Source organism: Guillardia theta (assembly GCF_000315625.1).
Source record: "Guillardia theta CCMP2712 unplaced genomic scaffold GUITHscaffold_92, whole genome shotgun sequence".
Classification (NCBI taxonomy): Eukaryota; class Cryptophyceae; order Pyrenomonadales; family Geminigeraceae; genus Guillardia; species Guillardia theta.
In genome coordinates, this window is record NW_005434582.1 from 38741 (window position 1) to 58036 (window position 19296).

The 19296-nt window shown below is 52.6% G+C and overlaps 5 protein-coding genes across 5 annotated transcripts; 3 read left to right on the forward strand and 2 right to left on the reverse strand.

Moving 5' to 3' along the window:
* Positions 1-2993: 2993 nt before the first annotated feature.
* GUITHDRAFT_41551 (hypothetical protein) lies at positions 2994-4001 on the reverse strand (the record flags this gene model as incomplete). Its single annotated transcript, XM_005824577.1, has 1 exon — positions 2994-4001. A coding segment is annotated over one exon (1008 nt), but the record flags the coding sequence as incomplete, so codon positions are not given.
* A 453-nt stretch (positions 4002-4454) lies between these two features.
* Positions 4455-5323, reverse strand: GUITHDRAFT_77870 (hypothetical protein; the record flags this gene model as incomplete). The annotated part of the gene is made up of 4 exons (XM_005824578.1): positions 4455-4599; positions 4649-4745; positions 4796-4856; positions 4892-5323. 4 exons carry the CDS (start codon positions 5321-5323, stop codon positions 4455-4457), a joined length of 735 nt encoding a protein of 244 aa, XP_005824635.1.
* Positions 5324-7625: 2302 nt separating this feature from the next.
* GUITHDRAFT_165406 (hypothetical protein) lies at positions 7626-9210 on the forward strand (the record flags this gene model as incomplete). The annotated part of the gene is made up of 9 exons (XM_005824579.1): positions 7626-7701; positions 8026-8099; positions 8153-8218; positions 8260-8577; positions 8627-8704; positions 8753-8782; positions 8832-8892; positions 8943-9009; positions 9061-9210. 9 exons carry the CDS (start codon positions 7626-7628, stop codon positions 9113-9115), a joined length of 825 nt encoding a protein of 274 aa, XP_005824636.1. The 3' UTR covers positions 9116-9210.
* A 2190-nt stretch (positions 9211-11400) lies between these two features.
* On the forward strand, positions 11401-13542 carry GUITHDRAFT_116134 (hypothetical protein; the record flags this gene model as incomplete). Its single annotated transcript, XM_005824580.1, has 14 exons — positions 11401-11623; positions 11670-11702; positions 11786-11887; positions 11974-12083; positions 12135-12211; positions 12264-12325; positions 12375-12452; positions 12500-12546; positions 12603-12665; positions 12714-12863; positions 12922-13101; positions 13152-13278; positions 13328-13377; positions 13420-13542. The coding sequence occupies 14 exons, from the start codon at positions 11401-11403 to the stop codon at positions 13540-13542; spliced, it is 1425 nt and encodes a 474-aa protein (XP_005824637.1).
* Positions 13543-14679: 1137 nt separating this feature from the next.
* Positions 14680-19150, forward strand: GUITHDRAFT_144790 (hypothetical protein; the record flags this gene model as incomplete). Its single annotated transcript, XM_005824581.1, has 19 exons — positions 14680-14784; positions 14838-14882; positions 15127-15199; positions 15252-15328; positions 15378-15545; positions 15587-15639; positions 15893-15977; positions 16163-16348; positions 16398-16475; positions 16616-16719; positions 16766-16811; positions 16885-16983; positions 17163-17267; positions 17522-17604; positions 17888-18021; positions 18218-18259; positions 18626-18675; positions 18889-18939; positions 19037-19150. The coding sequence occupies 19 exons, from the start codon at positions 14680-14682 to the stop codon at positions 19148-19150; spliced, it is 1698 nt and encodes a 565-aa protein (XP_005824638.1).
* Between the last annotated feature and the right edge of the window lie 146 nt (positions 19151-19296).

Consider the following 19296-nt stretch of genomic DNA (forward strand, 5'->3'; position numbering starts at 1 on the left):
ATAAAACTGACTAAAGCGAAGAAGAATCTTCAAGTAGCGGAAGCCTTGTTGAGGAGCTAAAAGTGCAAGTGATCTTGATCATGGTATAGGAGAAGGGCAAGAGCAGCGTTAGACAGAGTGAGGAACTCTTTTTCACCTGAACGACCTCTACAATCTCTAAAGCCCCAAGGCTGACTTGCTGCTGGAGTTTGAATCAGGAGACTGAGGGGCAGCTCATGGAGCTTCGCAGGTGTGCCGAGGTCAGTTGAGAAGAAGGGGAGGGGGGGGGGAGAGGGAGAGGGAGGAAAGGGGGGGAAGGGGAGGGAAAGGTGGCCATGAGAGGAGGAGGGGAGTTTTTATCTGTGAGAGGTGCGAGTGGAAGTTTGACTTGTCTGGCAGCGCGAATCGCGTCAACGTCGTGCGTCAGAACCTGCGTGGGTCTCGTCGATGGATACGAACGCTTGTAAGTAGAAGCGAGTGAGGGGTGAAAGTGGCAGGGCCCTTGGACAGGAATGAACCTCCGCTCTAGCGTCTGTGGAAGGAGCCGGAGCACACTCTTTCTTGTGCTGCTCGCTGCTTGCAAGGTAACAAACACTGATGCCCTCAGGGTCTGACAAGAGAGCAGGAGAGCGATTGCTCGTAGCTGCTGCTAGGCCTGGGGGACGTAGACTGCCAGCAGAGGCATGTCGATGATCTGAGAGGGAGTGAGCGAGTTGAGGACAAGAGGAGGGCGAACCTTGATGTCGGAGTTGAGATCCATCTTGACGATTCCATCTACAGCACGATGGTGAGCCGAGGAGGATCAACCGGAGAGCGGGAAGGCAAGAGAAAGGGGGGGGTTGGTGGTGGGAGAGGAGGATGCGTTTCCAACCTCTTCCGTCGATACCGATGAGCTTTCCTGTATTTCCCTTGAGCTCTTCCTGCTATCCTTGAGACGAGAGCATCCGAGACAAGAAACCTCACCTGTAGGATGATGACAGAAGCGTTCTTCTGCGGCACAACCTGCACAACCACATGAGCTGACACATCGCGCTCTCTTCCCGTCTCCCCCTACGCTCCGCTTCTCTTCTCTCAGTCCCTCCCATCCTCTCTTCTCTCCCATCCTCCTCTCGGGCTTCACCGCCTCGAGCTCCTCTGCGGGCACCACCTGACAGGAAACCAGTCAGCTTCACACTTGGCACGCAGCAGCTGAATACCGTCAACTGTCCTCCTTGCATCTCGACTTTGCAGTCGGGGCCCTGCATCTCTTTTCAATCCCTCCCCCTCCTCCTTTATCTCCTCCTCCTCCTTTGTCTCCTCTTCATTTTTCTCCTCTTCCTTTCTCTCATCGTTTCTCTCCTCCTCCTTTTCTTCCTACACTCTTCTTCTTCCCCTCCCTCTTTGCCCTCCCTTCCCCTTCGCATCGCATCCTCGTCCTCGTCCTTCCCCGACCTTGATTTCGACGACGACGCCCGTGCAATCAAGCAACAGCCCGGACATGATCCGGACTTTCATGCGCTTTAGGCACCAGTTTGACACCTGCTTCCACTTCAGGCGAACTCGCCGGACGAGGAGCATCTAAACGAGGTGAAGGCAGCAAGGAGAAGCGTGGGAGACAAGAGCTGAGCTACTCTACATAATCCTCCTTCTTTCCTCCTCCCCCCTCCATCCGTCCCCCTCCCATTTCGTATCGGTAGGACTGCAGGGATAGAGATGAAAAGGGTAAGCAGGCAGAAAGAGACCGGGGAAGAGGAGAGTAAAACGAACTATGGTGAGCTATGTGGGCGAAAACATGCATGATCATGATTATGTTCCTCGAGAGGTGCGGAAGCCCCAGCAGGAGCAGGAGAGGGAGCAGGAGGAGGTTATGAGGGGGGAGGTATGATGAGGGGGTTGAGGACGAGGACGAGGAGACGAGGACAAGGGGAGGACGAGGAAGCCTGGAGGAGGACGAGGAGGACGAGGACGAGGGGAGGACGAGGAGACGAGGACGAGGAGGATGAGAACGAGATGGACGAGAAAGACGAGGACGAGGTGGACGTGTAGGACGTGTAGGACGTGGAGGACGTGTAGGACAAGGAAAAGCAGCAGTAGCAGCAGCAGCAATAGTGGCAGTAGAAGTAGCAAGAGAAAGGGTCACCGAGTAGCCTACGAGGCTCGAGGGAGTGAAGGAGCTTGGGGTGGATCCTAACAATGAAATTTCAGGACCTCCAGGTCTTGTTCCCTTCCCCCCCTGTCGTGTAGCCTCTCGTTACCCAGAGAAATTAGAAAAAGCCGCAGGTTATGGTTCGAACCTTTGAGTTGGAGCTCTGAGATTGAGAGGGCAGCTTTGCTTCAGGTTGATAGGTACTGCCGCCATCGGTCTTGGCCTTCTTGTTGACTAGGAGCAACAAAGTCAGCTTCACCATCCACGTCGCAATTCTTCTCTCGACCTGATTCTTGTATAATTTCTCCTTGCAGTATGTTCTTGGCCTGTGATGGATTAGGAGGCTCTCCTACATCCGCACACGGAGTCAGCTCGTACTGCCATCACAGTAAGTGCATCAAAACCTAATCTCGGAGGATTCCAGCTCTGTTCGCCAGTGTTTGAGTTGAGCCTGAGAAGCAACATCAGTCAAGCTCGCGAGTTCCCGTCTCTACCAATAATACTCCTTCCAAGTTTTTGACCATTGCTTGGACCAGCCTGAAAGCAGAACCTCCTCTCCTGATATGCTCTGACCCTTGAGATGGTTGTCAGCATCCGTTCTCCTTTTGGTTCCCACCAAGGCGGCATCTTTCTCAACATCCATGCTCTTCATCTCTTTGCTGTTGCTTGTCTTCTGAACGTCTTGGAGTTGCTGTTTGATTCCTTCCTCTTTCAAGGCTTCCTCTTCGTCCTTAGGGTTCAGCACAAAGTCTGGCAGATCTTTTCGTTTGATCGATTGAACTTGAAGTTCCATTTCACTCGTTCTGTGATGCCAGTTTAAGAGTCTCGCCTTGAACTCTCTGACGGGCCCGGAGATGTTCGGTGCCTTCATTCCATCGGCTTTCAGCTTGTCATGGTCAAACTTCAGACCGACGTACCACAAGTGCTCGTACTGATCCTGCTCGCCTTTTCTTGGCTTTGCATAGCTCCTCTGTATCGGATGCGCTCGATCTAGATACGCATCTGGACATCTTTCCAAATACGAGATCATATTATGAATGTTGGCTGCGCAGAATCCCTTCCACATGTTGTGATCAGCTTTGCTCCGTGCAGACGCCTGGATCTGAAGAAAGTTTGCGTACGTTGAGAACAGGTCTACGGGCTCGAAGAGGTCGCACCAGCCAGCCTTGCCTTCATGGATCTGCTTGCACACCCCCATGGCCCTGATGAACATCTCTTTCATGATCTTCAAGGTTGACCTCGACACGAGAGCTGCGGTGTTCTGAGCAGGATAGCAAGGAGAAATGATCGGCATCAGATGCCTCCTATCTGACATTTCGGTTGCACCATATCCCCACACAGGCAGATTCAGATCATGCGAGTTTGCGACGATCTCAGCCAATTCCACCGGCTGTGGCCATTTCCATTGACAGTAAGTGAAGAAGAAGAAGTACAGGAGCCTGGAGGGAAGAGCCTTGGGGTACAGCTGACATATCCGTGCTGCCATGATCTCTAGAGAGATACTTCCAAGAAATCCAAGACCGTTATTATAGACTCCACGCTTCTTCGCCCAGAATTTCAGGGCTTGAATGCAGTATTTGAAGGATATCAGGTTTGGCACAAGACTTCTGATCGTATCTGTCACTCGCACGCTGTTGAGCGAAGCAACACTCTCCGGATCGACGTTCTTGAGATGCTTGTCGTCGGTCACATCAAAGTCCTCGGGCAGGGTCGCATAATTGAGTCTCGCCATGGACAACTTAAACTCAAAATCATCCATTCGAAACTTGATAACAGGAGCACGAGCTTCTTGGACCTTGATCAAGTCCTTGATGTCCTCTCGTGCCTGCATCGCGACGTAGAGGTCGTCGAACATGTCTGAGCGGTCGATGTATCTGGTCACTATCATTACCGCATCCTTATTCTCTACAGTTCGCAGTAGGATGGGAGGGTTTTCCTCGGAGTATTGCTCCATCAGATGCTTCTTCTCGTACACTCGGTTCACAAACTCGCGACACATGTCATTGATCTTTGCTAGCGTCCTGATCCTTGGATCCAACTTGCTGTCCGAAAGAAGGTTCCTGGCTTCCATGTAGTTCAGCAAGGTCTTTTCGATTCGCTGGTCTTGCTCGGAGGGTTCCGCCATTGACAGCGGCACCCTAGCCACATGGATTAGGCAAATATGACACCCCTTCACCTCAGGCTGTGCCATCCTAGACGTCAAGCGTGGTGCTGAAATGAGGACAGTGTTAGGGGACAACACAGGAGGACATCTGGTATTACCTCTTTCTACGTAAAATCCGCTGTGAGTTCTCGGAGCGCATAGCTGTGCATTATCGGTCATGGTCACTCGTGATAAGCTGTCTCGGCATCAAACCTCCTCGAAGCTCCCGGACCCTTGAAGGATCTCCAATGCCCTTGCAAACTCCTCACGGATATCGCTGACGGTGGTGCCAATGACGTATCTCCCCAAGTCAAGGTCGACGTCGAAGGGATCTTCTATGCAAAGGATATGCCTGCGCTCCTAGTGAGCAAGCTCAAGTGTTTTGGATGAAGCGGCTCTACTGATTTCTAAAGCCCTCAGGAGAATCCCATCCCTTGGCCTTCTTTTTTAGAAGTCTTCCACTCCGAATGCTCACAACTCCTTGATCAACCTCAAAGACTGCAAACAAGCCTTAGCCCGCGTTGCTGCAAACATCACAGTTGGTTTACCATTGGAGTAGAAGTGAAAGAAGCCAACGAGAAGGAGCCCCAGCGATGAAGAGTTGTTCCTCTCACCGATGCCTGCAAACCTTCAATCCATCAAACGAGTTTTGTGCTGTTACCAGCCAAAGTCTCAAAGTTTCTGTAGAAGTAGCAGTCGTATGCCTCTCCGTTCCAGAGAACAGAAAACGATGGATCATTCTTCCACTTTGCCTCCTCGCGACGGATATTTTGCAAGCACGGCAGCACTCGTTCATACTGCAGGTACTGTATCACCATCAACGCATACGTGTACGAACTCAGATAGCGTTTGAAGGCATTGTGAATTTGACGTTGTTTTACCCAGTGCTTGACGCACATAATCAGAGGCCTCGTCCTTGCGTCCAGCATCGTGTATGTGTAGAGCAAGTCGGTGTTGACACAGGCAAGAACATTGTTGACACTAAGATCGCAGTGAAAGGCAGAACCACGACCGTCATCGGCCTCAAACTTGATGATAGGAACACGGGCATCGGACAGAGTTTCAACACTCATCATTCCATGTCCTCGCAGCAGCCTGGCAAGATCGTCGAGAAGCTCCTTCTTCCATTGTGCCTTCACCCTGCAACTGTCCGCTTCTTGTAGGTTGTTCTTTTGAGTCTCGTGTTCAGGAATTACAAGACACATCTATATCTGAGTGGACAGAGCCAAGGTTGCTCGCAGATGAACCAAACATCTGTACTCTGGAGCCGGGATAATTCTCAGCAATGATCTTGTTCACATTGGTGCAGACGCTCCTCCTGTGATCGATTTCCTCACTAGGAGGAGAAATCTTTGTTACAAAACTCATGCAAGCACTGGAAAGGAGATCTATGTCTTGGAGTTTCATCTTAGGAGTCACGATGCTCGTACATAAGGTTGGTGGTCGGGAGTCGAGATTGGTCGTGAGGTGCTCATCGCTCTCTTCAGCACAAGCACCATTGTAGTACGCTCCCTCGATCTCGGCACTGCTGATCTCGGGATCGATGGTGAGAGATAGCAGCATGTTCGGGGTTAGAATCGGCATGGGCTGACTTTGTCCCATGGCATCGAAGCTTTGTGCGGCACAAGGAGTGGGATGCAGATTATCGCCGCCCATGGGATCCGGTACAAGTGGACTGTGATTGAAGCTGTTGTCATTCCTCATGGCATGAAGAGCATCGTCTCGATCCGTCAGATCTATCTCGTTCATGCCCTGCTCATCTCAGCCATGAGAGTCTATCCTGAAAATATCTGCCATGATCGAGATGCCAGGATCTAAAGATGGTGTGATGCAGTTGACCCCTTTACTTCCCACTTTTTCTATGTTTCTACTTAATATCAGACGCATATGCCTCTACCCTCTTTTTCCCACCCCTACCACCCTCTAAGTGGGGTCACACCGGATGGTTGAGGAAATCAGGAGAGCCTGAGCTGGGAACTTCAAGTGAACAGAAGTTCGTATGGGGTTGGCCCGCTCGGCCGCGCCAAGGCACTCACGGTTGCCACGGTACTACACAGTCTGCTGTCCTCGGAGGGCCAAACTTAACTCGGATACCTTCTCTTACTTTGATCGGACTGCGCGGCGGCACAGCGGCAGGGCAATTCCCCCGCGCCTCTATGGGCCCGGCCCGGCAGTCGGACCGTGGCATCCGGCGGCACTGCAGGCCGCGCTAACTTTCGCCGCGTTGGGCCAGCCGGGCCCGGGGCCACCGGCTGGGCCGCACCGTCCGACCATGCCGATCCGATCCGCGGGCCCGTCCGAGATGATCACTGGCCTCAAGGGGCCTGGCTGAGTCAGGGCCGGGCCCCGGGCCGGGCCCGGTACAGCCCCTCTTGTCACGGTTTTTGAAATCTGTTTCAAATTGTTTCCAAATTCTTGAAATAATCAAAGAAGTTTCAAATACTTAACTCAAATTTCGGCGAGACTTCTTCGAGATTTGCATAGCGGCGCTGAAAACACGGAATCTTGCAATAATAAAGAGGCCGCATGGTCAACGGATAACCCACCCTAGAATTTACGAATCATTTCAAGAATCTTTCAGGGGTGCACTTCCCTTAGATGATAAAATGAAGTACCCTGCTTTCTGTTTCGATTTCGGACCTTTGTGGAGGGGTGATCACATGCCTCTGGAGCCTAAAAGGGGTGGGTATTTTTATCACCCTACTAGGCACTGAAATTGAGGAATGGAGGGGTGAGTGCAATGTGAATTGGATCGAATGGGGGTAGGGGTACGGTCAACCGGAATCCTGCGAGAATGGAGGTCGCACAGCATGCATGACGTGGTGGAGGTGGAAGGGAGAAGGGAGAGGAGAGAGAGGAGGGGGCGAAGGAGGAAGACCATGCCGAACGAAGACCATGAGGACAAGGAAGAGAGTGGTATGGGATAGCTGTAACTGAACAAGGAAAGAGCTCTTGAGTGAGTGAGGGCGACGGGCGGGTGATGGAGGGTTGCGAAGGGAAGAATGAGTGCAGGCCCGAAAGGCATCATACGGATGCCATTTGACATCTTGAAATGAAATTTACGGCTGGCCTGATTCGATCATTCATGCACATGTAGGGTTGTGCTTTGCTGGAAGCACGGCGGCAAGCGTGTTACTTGCCCTCGATCCGAAATGTTTGTCTCAAGGAAGGTGGGAAGGAAGCTATAAAACGCAAGGGAATCTTAGTGTGCTTAAGTTCGTGTCTTCATGGACGAATTGATAGATACCATTCGTGCTCTGTGTACCTCTTTCATCCTCATGGATCCCTGCAATGCCATTTATCGAGTTGAACTAAACATTAGTTTAGGCACAGCCTGTTGAACAGGGAAGAACCTGGTTTTGACGCTCCGGTACGCAGATGCGAAAGATCGTTCTGCTCGCAGCTGGCGCAGCTGCTCTCGTGGGTGATGCAGGAGCGTTCTCTTTCTCTTCAGGTAAAGATCACGGGTCCTCATCAGTCCATCATCTGGCTCTTGCGCTCTTCCCCGCTGATCCTTTTGTAATGCTTCACCCAGTTCAAGCACGTAATCAGTAGATGTGCTCGATTCTCGTTTGTTTCACTTTGATGCTCTTGTCCCTTGTTTATTGCTGTCAACATCCTTTACACCGCAAGCTGTCTGCATGGCGCGCGGGGGGGATGGGGGATGGGGAAGGGGGGCCGTCATGACTGGGTGACAGGCTCGGCCGGGATGTCGCTTAGACCACGAACAAGTACCACAGCATGCGTTCGCTGCTTTCCTGCTCACGTGTCCATCCAGGCACCTGCTCCCTGAGAATGTCAGCTGAAAGCGTCGATGATGTGCTTGCCCGCGTTTCCTCCATGGAGGCGAAGGTGACCGACCCGCTGCAGCAATGTGCCATCAGTGTTTAGATGTGGCTGTTCAGGTCGAGAGTGTGCTCTCCAAGTCTGGTGCAAAAACTGCTAGCCCTCCTGCTCCGGCTCCCGCCAAGGTGACCTGAGCGTGCCATGTGAGATTTTGGATAACCGGTAGCCTACTGAGCAGGAAGAGCCCAAGAAGGAGGAGCCGAAGAAGGTCGAGGCAAAGAAGGAGGAGCCGAAGAAGGTCGAGGCAAAGAAGGAAGAGCCGAAGAAGGAGGAGCCGAAGAAGGAGGAGCCGAAGAAGGAGGAGCCGAAGGTCGAAGCAAAGAAGGAAGAGCCGAAGAAGGAGGAGCCGAAGAAGGTCGAGGCAAAGAAGGAGGAGCCGAAGAAGGAGGAGCCGAAGAAGGAGGAGGCCAAGAAGGAGAAGGCTAGCGTGGAGGTGAAAGCGGAGAGCAAGCAAGATGCCGAAGCTTTGGCTGCGAAGGCGAAGGTAGAGGACGAAAAGACTAACGACACCTCGCTTAACCTTTTGTCGGCAGGAGGACTCCGCAAAGGAGCTGCAGAAGACGATCCAGAAGATGGAGGAGGACAGGAAGATGGCTGAGGAGAAGGCGAAGGTCAGTGCCAAGTTGTATCATGCGAGTGCACTCACTTTCACCTCGCAGGCTTCAATGCCCGCGGCCTTGAAGGAGCAGGTAGACTCCAGGAATCGCCATGTTGCTGCTGTGCTTACACACCCGGCAGGCTGCTCTCAACGACATCTCGAGCTCTGCTTACGACAAGCTGAAGAAGATCTCTTCAGCAGGTGAACGAACAGAACCAGCGCCCTCCACTCTGATCTGCTTCCTTGACCAGCCCTCGATCGCCTCGGGTCAGGCCGGCCTGCTGCGTCCCTGGGAGGAAGTGATTTGGGGAAGTACAGGCAAGTTGTTGTCTGCAACGTGTGTATTTGATGTCATTAATGGCTGGACAGGGAGGAGCGTCTCAACGCCTTGCGTCAATCTTTGTCGCAGATGGGTCTCAAGTGATTTCTACTTGTCACGCTCACGATCGCAGCTTGTCGGCGATTGACAATGGCTTCAGTTTTGACTTGTGATGGCAATAAATCAATACCAACACTGAATGAGATCAGCTCCCAATGAGTAGAAGCTGGGAGGAAGGCACCACGGGTTAGTTGAAGGTCCACGGACAGGAAGAGCAATTATGCTCTACCGAACAAATCACACAACAGTGGACCGAAAAGGTTGTTTTTTTAAACTTGGTCTTGTACCATGAACGATGAATAATTTCAGATCAGAGGTTTATTTTCTCAGTACATATCTTACATACATATCTACAAGTCCCAATGCGCGAATCAGACATACCACCCCGTTGTCATCTTCCCTCCTCCGGCCTCCCTACGCATGGAAGCTCCGCCTCCCGCCCCCCCCCTTCTACCGCCCGGATTGCATCCTCCACAAGCTCGATCGACCGCCACAGCGCCATAAGCTGCTTCCTCCTATGCTGGCGCAACTCGGCCCACTTCTTGTCGCTCAGTCCGAAGGGAGGCTGTCCAGCAGCATCATGAGCGTCTTGGTAGGAGGAGGCATCCTGGTGTGCACTTGGCACGCCATCGAAGTCGCAGGGAGCGGGATCGTGGACAGCCGGCATGGTAGAGCGCGAGTTGGAGAGGAGGATCGAGGAGGAGTATTTATGAGGACGAGGCGGTGCGAATGAGTGTTAACTCTGTCACGCGCCTGTAGGATGTCAGCAACTGCCCCACCGATGCAGTCTGGGATTCATCTGCTGACAAGTTACCTGATATCGGATTCAAGTCACGATTTCGACATGGCTCACATGGGTTGACTTTTTGGGGGAATGAAATCATCGAGCCTGCCTCATTAGACCACTCGGAGGCATCACACAGTTATTAAATAGGCCAGTTGACTCATCAATGTCTCTGCCCGCGTTCTGGAGGAACATCGGTGTTAGTGACGCCGACGGTCACGATTGTTGACAGTAGTAAAACTTCAGCGGGCCATGATAACATCATGACTGATGACATCTATCCTCAGGAACGCATCGGTACAGCGTTATGTCTCAGATCCAAACCGTCATCATCTGACATCTCGAAGAAGTCGAGCCCCCCGAAGGCTACGTAAAGGTTGCCCAGCTTCCTGCCCTCAATCACCCATGCCGGCTGTCCACGTTCCCGCTCCCTGCGACTTCGATGGCGTGCCAAGTGCACACCAGGATGCCTCCTCCTACCAAGACGCTCCTGATGCTGCTGGACAGCCTCCCTTCGGACTGAGCGACAAGAAGTGGGCCGAGATGCACCAGCATAGGAGGAAGCAGCTTATGGCGCTGTGGCGGTCGATCGAGCTTGTGGAGGATGCGATACGGGCGGTAGAAGGGGAGGGGCGGGAGGCGGAGCTTCCATGCGTAGGGAGGCCGGAGGAGCGAAGATGACGATGAACAACGAATTTTCAAGCGTTCTGGGATGTACATATGTAGACTGGGGACATTGTTTAAGATGTGATTTTTCAAGAATATTAAAAGTCTTCTTCATGTGAACTTCTGCTTTCGTGACACAGTTATGGGGGCGGTGATCTTCTGTTCAGGATGCACTTGACAGCACGATCTTTGATCGAACACGGTCTCGAGCAAGGAGATGTTGAGGTCGAATCGAGCATGTCATGTCTTCCCCGTCCATGATGTGTGGAAGGCATTGGTAGAAAAGACTCTACCGCTATCGAGTCAACATCGCTCCTCCTCCTGGTCGATAATCACTGGTCCGAAAGACACCAGTCTCAACTCCGACGGCCGGTCAATCGCCGCCATGGACCTGTGTTGAGAGCGATCTTTGGGACAGTCAAGGAGGGGTCGAGCTGATGGGGCAATCGCCCGTGGATCTGTCGGGAAAGTTTGCGGGCCAGCTGCACACATGGCGGGAAGGAAAACCTCCCGACAGGACAGCGATGGCACTGCGAGCAAGTAGTCGTTCACGTCACTCCTTGCATGGAGTAGAGACTGAGGGACCGAAGATGGAGTCTGCCTCAGGCAATCTTTTTGAAATGTTTTGAAGGCAGTAAAAATCATCCTTTTGACAAAGTTGAGGCAGGAAAAGATCTCCAGTGAGGCAGCCCCGCCTTGAGAATGGATGAGGCCGATGCGCCTCATGGCAGGGTGGTGGTTGTGCCTCTTGGCCATGAGCGCGCAGAGGCGATGGGGATCAGCGAGCGATGCTGCTGCTGGAGATGAAGGGCCCTGCCCCATCTTCTCCTCTCATCGCTCGTCACCATGCCATCTTGTCCTGCTGGCATGCCGGCGGACCATGGCTCTGCGAGGCGGGGAAGGTTCAGAGGAGCCTGGCGAAGGATGGGTCAGGATTGGGCAGGAGGATAGCGAAGAATCAAACGCAGGCAGCCTTGATGTGCATGCGGAACAGGGGGAACACGACTCTGTGAACTCCCGCGTCGATGCCTCCGAGGAGCTCGAGGTCGACGACGACGACGATGATGTGGAGGGGATGGGAGCATCGAACTCTCTGCCAGCCCGTGAGGCAGCATCTCCTCTTCCAGTTGTAGGCTGACATCGGAGCAGATGGTGGAGACGATGAGAATGTTGGCGAAGAAGGTGCAAGCTCCTCACGATCTTCTCCTCCCCCCACAGGCGAGACTGCCCCTTTGTTCTGCGCAGAGCTGACATGTCCATAGAAGGGGCTCCCGCTGAGGATCAGCAGCCATGGAGGTCAGAGGCTGTGCTCAACTCCTCGAACGTCACCTTGCTGAACGAGAACTTCCTGCTCGCGTCACAACATGGTGACGGACTGAGTGCAATCGACTTGCTGCAGGCAAGCTTTGATCACTGACTGAAGGGATGTGTGCCTAGCTCCCCCGCTGACCAGCCCTGCAGGCCGGAGCAGACCTTTATGCTCGAGAGACTGGCGACTTTGGTCTCGAAAACTGGACGGCACTTCACTTCGCAGCGTCGCGAGGAAAGACAGCGACATGTGCAGTGAGTGATGAATCATTCGCACGGATGAAGAGATGTGACAAGATACAACAGAGGCTGGTAGAGTATGGGCTTGACGCCAACGTCGGAGATGCATTCAATGCTACACCTCTACATTATGCTGCCTGCCGGTCAGCTATCTTGAACTGATCAGCTCTCCGCTAAGTCATCACTGTTTTTCAGGGGGAGAACGTCCACATGTAACACTCTTGTCAGCTTAGGGTCGAACCTAGAGGCTGTCACAGGTGCCAACAACCTGCAGTGAGCACCACTGATCTACATGCCATGCCCTAGAACCTGCTAGATATACACCGCTGCATTATGCTGCCATGTCCAAGAACAAAGGAACTTGTGTCAGGCTTCTGTGTTTGGGTATGCAGAAACCTTGCAAGAGAGATGTTGCTGATTGGTGTAACTAGGTGCCGATATCTTTGCAAAGAACTTCTGGGGGCAAACGCCAAGAGACGTAAACCTTACCTGACATCGTTCCTGGGGCGGACTACCAATGTTTTAAACATGCAGGTGGCGCTAGAGACAAAGGATGAAGACACGGCTCGAACGTTATCCAGGCTAGAAACGAAAATTGTACTCCCCTGATCCAGCTCTATGTCACGCTTTGACCGGCGTCATCAGGAGCTCGGGCAGTTCCGTGCTGACGACGGTCGGAAGGAGAGGGAGGAGGCTTGGAGGCAGCAGAGAGTAGCCGTGGAGTCGAAGAACAAGAGGCAACACTGCGACAACGACCGCGTGCTTGTGATTCGAAACCTGCCCTCAAACACCAAGGTGAGGCCCTTTCCCTTGCCAACTTCAGCTCCGACACTGACGGGTTTTCTGTTTGCAGGAGGACGATCTGAGGGAGCACTTTCACAAGCTGGGCCTCCAGGACCCGAAGCGCATCAACTTGTGCCTGAAACGGCTCAGCGTTGGTCCCATGTCTTCTCCTAAGAAGTGCTCCGCGATCGTCGAATGCTTCTCAGCGATGGAAGCAGATCAGGCAGTGAAAGGGCTCAACTGTACCATGGTTGTCGCCGTCCCTTGCTTTCTGATCCTGCTGACGCCCTTGCTGTGTAGTTCTCTTCTAGCTTGCATGCGACTTTATTCAGAATCTTTGCATCACACTACAGACCTTTGCAGCCGGAGGAAATTCAGGAAATGGAGGACAAGAGACGGCAAGCAGAAGCAAGTCGCCTTTTCGTGGGTAACCTCCTTGATCGTGCACTTTCATTGCAAACCTGACACGTGCTCAGCTGGTCTCAATCTGACAACTAGCGCGCAAGATCTCCGATCCCTCTTTTCAGTAGATGATTCATCTGTCAAAGCTCCCCTGAACAGCTTGTAGGCATATGGGCAGGTCAAAGAAGTCGCCTTGCTGCAGAAGCCTGGAATTAGCAAGAGCTTCCCCTCCACGAGACATGTCGATGACTCTTTCCAGGTGTGGGTGAAGTCAGAACTGCTATCGTGAAGATGGCAAACAAAGCCGATGCGTTCAAGGCCATAAGGGAATGCTGCAAGGTACCATGCTCCCTTCGATATCCTCCCCTCTTGCTCGCTCACCCCCATCCTCCTCCCCACTCCTCCCCACTCCTCCCATCAAGGCCACCTGCCGCCTTTACTCTGCCATATCATGTTCTTATCTCCGTCTCTGTGTCCCCCCCCCCCTTCCCCCCCCCCTTCCTTCATTGCTCTGCAGATTCAGCTTCCGGGTGCGCCGCACAAGCTGAAGGTCAGGTTTGCGATCAAGCAGAGTTTGCGCCAGGGGCCAAGAAGATGAAAAGACATCTTTTGACGATCAATGTTCTTTTTTGTAAAAGATTGTAAATTTGGAGAGCCACAATATTGTAGCTTTTCAAGAGTTCGCGGTCATGTCCCAGTGATTTATAATATTTAGTTGTACTGAGTAAAATAGTTTTTTAAACCGGCAAAGGCATCAGAGCCAGAGGATGGAGGGAGCGAGAGGAGGAGGGAAGGAGGGCAAGAAAGGAGGGAAGGATGGAAGAAGGGGACGAGAAGAGCGGATAAGAATGCAAGAGATGTCATATCATGATCAGGAGTTTGATGAGGGAGCAATGCCTGCAACGATAAGAACAACTGACAGGTTGCGAGAAATAAGAGCAGCAACGATACGCGATCAACTACAAGCGTAAATCGGGCGCAAACAGATGAATTCCTTCACCATAATGCAGTAAACTGATAGTATAGTGGTCTACCTAGTGGACAAGAGCTGGAGAGGAAAGTAGAGGAGCGGTAGCTGAAGGATTGGAGGTAGTTATGTTTTGCGACCGCTCATAGAAGCACGGAAAAACGCAGCTTCTACAGAGGGGTGAAAGTAAAACTGGCTTGCTTTTCAGTGAATCGAGCATGCTTCCCCACCAGAGTGGGCAGAATCTCCCTCTTGGAGGTAAATTGCTGTCTTGTCTTGTCCGTCTTCCCTTGTCCTCTCTGCTCCGCACGCTAGCTGCATAATCGTGCATGCGCTACCTGAGTAAAGGAGTAGCTGCTTCTCTTCAAACCTTTCACTTGGCTCTCAGCTGCTGCTGCTGCTGCTGCGTCTGCTGCGTCTGCTGCGTCTGCTGCGTCTGCTGCTGCTGCTCTGTGCTCAATGCCATTTCCTTATCCTCTTTCGTTGACGTCGATAGCAGTTCCTGCCCAGGATCTTTCAAACGCAGTCCCAGGAATCTACTACAGTGCAGTTGACCCATCGCAGGTAAAGAAGACCAAGATATGTCAGGTTACCTGCTGCTGACAACCTTCTTGCAGACAGTTGTGCATCCATATATGCTAGTCCCACCTGGCACCTATGAGGTTGTCACAGGATCTGAAAGAGTGATCTTTGTTCAATTGCGCTGAGTGTGTTTTGTGTTTGATTCCCATGCACGCTGGATGTATGTTCTATCCTATCTTGGTTTTTCTGCTGGTGGTATTGTCTTGTCCGCCACCATCATCTTTCAGATGGCTGTCTAGGAGTTATTATGTATATCTATGCGTCTTTCCCTCGTGTTGTATTTATTGCATGTCGTTCGCTCGAAATGCTTACACTCACTTCAAGGCGACCAACCAGTATGCAAGCACCATCGCCTCTACGATCTCTGGAGATTCTCATACGGAGACTCACGCCGACAGTGAGGATTTTTGTGCAGCAAAGTTTGAGTGTTTACCTCCGCTTGTTCTCAGACAACATGGAAGCGGATACTGGAGTTAGAGACAGCCCGGGGCTTCAAGGATTGGTACGAGATTATTATAGGAATCTGGTAAAGCTGATGGTTGCGAGTTTTCGGTTCGTGCTGACATGTTTGTCAGATCCCTTTCCATGAGATTCAGAACTACCGACAGGAGCTTTCAGGCATGGATGACGGCGAAATGAAATGTTTTCGATGCTCCTCACACCGTTTCCTTCTTTCGCCAGGGATGTTGGGTGATCTCGGGCTATACATTCCCCTCGTTGTCACTCTGTCGCTCCGAAAGCAGGTGTCTTCGGAAGCTCCTTTGCCTTGCTCACAGCCTTGCAGATCGGCCTAGCGCCAACTCTGATCTTTTCCGGCTTATCCAACATAATCACAGGGTAAGTTAGGAGGGAGTGAGCCAGTTTCATGGAGCATGTATGCTGCTTTCTGCTTGTGTAAGTTCTGTGAAATGTCTGGCGAGTCCTGTCAGCCTTGCTAGGAAGAGCGACAGGAAGTTGTCGAGAGGAACAGAGATAGAGTTTGTCTCGCCTCCTTGTCCCCGCGTGCTCCTCCACCTGTGCCATCATTCCACTGCGATGAGACGTCTAGAGGAAGCAGGGCAGGAGTTTTTGAATGACTGGCCGAATGCAGACTGACGTTCAAAGTCCCGATGTGCGTCCAGCCCATGAAGTCTATTGCTGCCGTCGCGCTGTCAAGCAACTTGACTGAGTCCGAGGTGAATCAGGAGGAGGAGTTGTAGGAGCTAAGGGAGAGGAGGAGGAAGGTGCGCAGAAGGGAATGGAAGAGAGAGAAAGGAGGAGGGAGAACAGGAGGGGAGAGATCAAGAGGAGAGAAAAGAAAAGAGGAGAAGGGAGAGGAGAAGGCGAACAGTGGAAGGGATGCTGAGTGCAACCTGTTCAGATCATGGCGAGCGGCATACTGACGGGAGCGATAGTTCTCTTCCTGGGGCTTACCAACCTCATCACAGGAAACACACGAAAGCTCTTTTCCAAGACTGACACTCCACTTGCAGTCATCAACAAGATCATTCCGAACTCAGTCGTCCGCGGGCTGCAGCTCGGACTTGCTCTCAAATTCTTCTCATCTGTGCGAAACGTTGGTGGTGCCATGTGGCTGCGTGACTTGCGCTGGTCAGGCGTTGAAGCTCCTTCATAACTCGGGCAAGCCGTCTTGGTCGTACGAGAACTGGGTGCACTGGGATGGCTACCTCATGGTTGGATCTTCCACCTCCACTCTCTGTTTGTCCCCTCCTCTTGTTCCTTCTCGTCCTCGTCCTCGTCCTCGTCCTCGTCCTCGTCCTCGCACTCCTGCTCTTTCTCTTGCCTTGTTTGCATGATCTGAACTTTTTGGCAGGGGATGTTTACCCTCTCGTTTGCTCTCGTCTTCGTTCGATCAAGGAACGTTCCCACCGCTCTTGTTCTCTTTCTCTTTGGCATCATCGTCGCTGCTGCCCGCGTGTATCTCCTGCCTCCTTCTGTTCCTCGTCTCTGACCTTGTTGTCAGTGCGCATGCTGGAGAAAAGATCGTATTCGCAGCCCCTGACGTACATGTAAGTGAGAACCAGGATCATGAAAGATGTTTATTTCCATCTCGCCACCCTTATCATGCTGTTCTCTCTACAGTTAGCAAACTCTGTTGCATCTCTGGTGACTTCATTGCAGGTTGTACACTTCACTCAGAACGACTTCAAGGTCGGGATTCTCGAAGGAGCCATTCCGCAGGTACTACATCACCCAGAGCACTTGTTCTTAGATTCTGGACTATCAACACTCATCATCATGGCTGCTTCAACCATAGCAAACAAGATCATCATCATCCGTTTACGTTCTTCCTGCCCGTTTCAGCTTCCTCCTTCCTCCTTCTCTCCTACTGTCAGTCTGCTCTTATAACTGTCTTGAAGGTTCCGACAACCCTCCTTAACTCCTGCATTGCCGTCTGTCAGCTGGCAGAGGATCTCTACCCTCAGCGGCAGACGGGAGTTAACGTTCGCTCCGTCTCGACGTCGGTGTGTTTGCGAAGAGAGAGAAGAAAGAGAGACGAGAAAGGGGAGGGGGGAGAGGGGAGAGGGGAGAGGGGAGAGGGGAGAGGGGAGAGGGGAAGGGATAGAAACATAAAGCAGGAGAAATCGGAGTGGGAGGGGAGGTCGTGAGGGAGAATCTCAGGAATATAGATGGTGAGAGCGGAGTGGAGGAGGGGAGAAGGAGGAGAGAAGAGAGAGGAGAGGGGAAGGGAGGGTTGGAGGCAGAGATTTTGATGCAGGTTGGACTTATCAACATTATTTTCTGCTGGTTTGGTGGCATGCCAATGTGCCATGGATCGGGAGGACTTGCAGGGCAACACCGGTGAGTAAACCCTCCTGTCCTGTCCTGTCCTGTCGTGTCGTGTCGTGTCGTGTCGTGTCGTGTCGTGTCCTGTCCTGTCCTGTCCTGTCGTGTCCTGTCCTGTCCTGTCCTGTCCTGTCCTGTCCTGTCCTGTCCTGTCCTGTCCTGTCCTGTCCTGTCCTGTCCTGTCCTGTCCTGTCCTGTCCTGTCCTGTCCTGTCCTGTCGTGTCCTCTTCCCCTTCACTTCTACTTTCCCGCTTCCTTCTCCTCCCTCTCCTCCTGCTGTATGATTCCTTCTATCCAGCTTTGGAGCGAGGACCAACCTCTCTATCATCATCCTTGGAACCTGCAAGTTCCTTCTCGGCCTTCTCTTCTCCGCCGGCCTCCTGGAACTCCTTAAGTTCTTCCCCCAAGCCATCCCTCTCCGCTCTCCTTGCGGTTCGAGACCATCCTCTTCCTTCTCCTCCTCCTCCTCCTCCTCCTCCTCCTCCTCCTCCTCCTCCTCCTCCTCCTTCTCCTTCTCCTTCTCCTTCTCCTTCCCTCTCCTCTGTCTCATCTCCCCATTCCTCTCCCTCTCTCCTTCTCTCCCTCTCGTCTCTCTCCCCCAATTCCACCCCTAACGATTTCCTTGTAGCTCTCCTCTTTCGAGCTCGGAGCCGCTTCCCGCAGCGGGATGGTGATTCATCTACCTTCCTCCTGTCGCTCTGCACTCCACCTTCTCCTGCGTTTGTCTTCCACATTTCATCCTACCCACCTATCAACTTCCTCCTGCTCCTTTTGCCCTGAACCCCTCGCTCCTTTTCTCCACTCAACAGCATCTGCTTCCTTCTTCTATCCAAACCATACCAGATCCCCTTCTTCTTCCCTTCTTGACCACCTGGCCTTCTCCCTTTTTCACCTCTCTCTTCCCCCACGACTCTCCTCCCCTCGCTCATCCCTTCTAATCTGTCTCGCTCCCTCACGGCCTGACTCTCACCTTGTACCTTCCAGAGCGGCAGCCCTGATGAGATCCGAGCCTACCTGGTCACCTGTTGCTTCACAGCCTTCATGGGAACCTCGGAAGGATTCGTCATCGGCCTTGTTGCTTATTACGTGATCTCGTCCTTGTCCTTGTCCTCGGCCTCGTCGTCCTCGTCGTCGTCCTCCTACCTGCCCTCCTCCTACTTCTCGTCCTCGTCCCTCCCTTCCTCCTTCTCCTTCTCCTTCCTTCTCGCCTGCCAACACCTAACTTGCTCTCCTGGTTCTTGACCTTATTCCCTCCCCTCTCATTCTTTTCTCCTCCGCCTATGACCCTTCTTCCCTCAGCTCGTAGCGTTCTTCTCCATGTTCGTCGGAAGCGATGAAGCTATCGAGGAGGTAGCCTCCTCCTCCCCCTCCCCCCTTCTCTCCTCCTTCCTCTCTTCTTCCTCTCAGCCTCGCTTTCTGTTTTTCCCTCCTTTCATCGTCCTCGCAGGCCCGCAGCAACATGCGCACCATGAAGTCTGACCTAGTCAAGTACTTGACCTCCATCCAGCCTCCTACCTTCTCCTCCCGCCAGTGGAAGCGCTCCAGCCTCTCCTCCAGCTGATCTCCTCCCCCAGCTGTCAGCCTGAGCTGAGAACATGCTGGGAGATACTCTCAGCAGTTGTTGGCCTGCTGATCAGCGCCATGTTCGATGTTCAGAGATGTCAAGAGGGGAACGAACTGAGCTCTGAGTAAAAAGGCTTCCCCCCA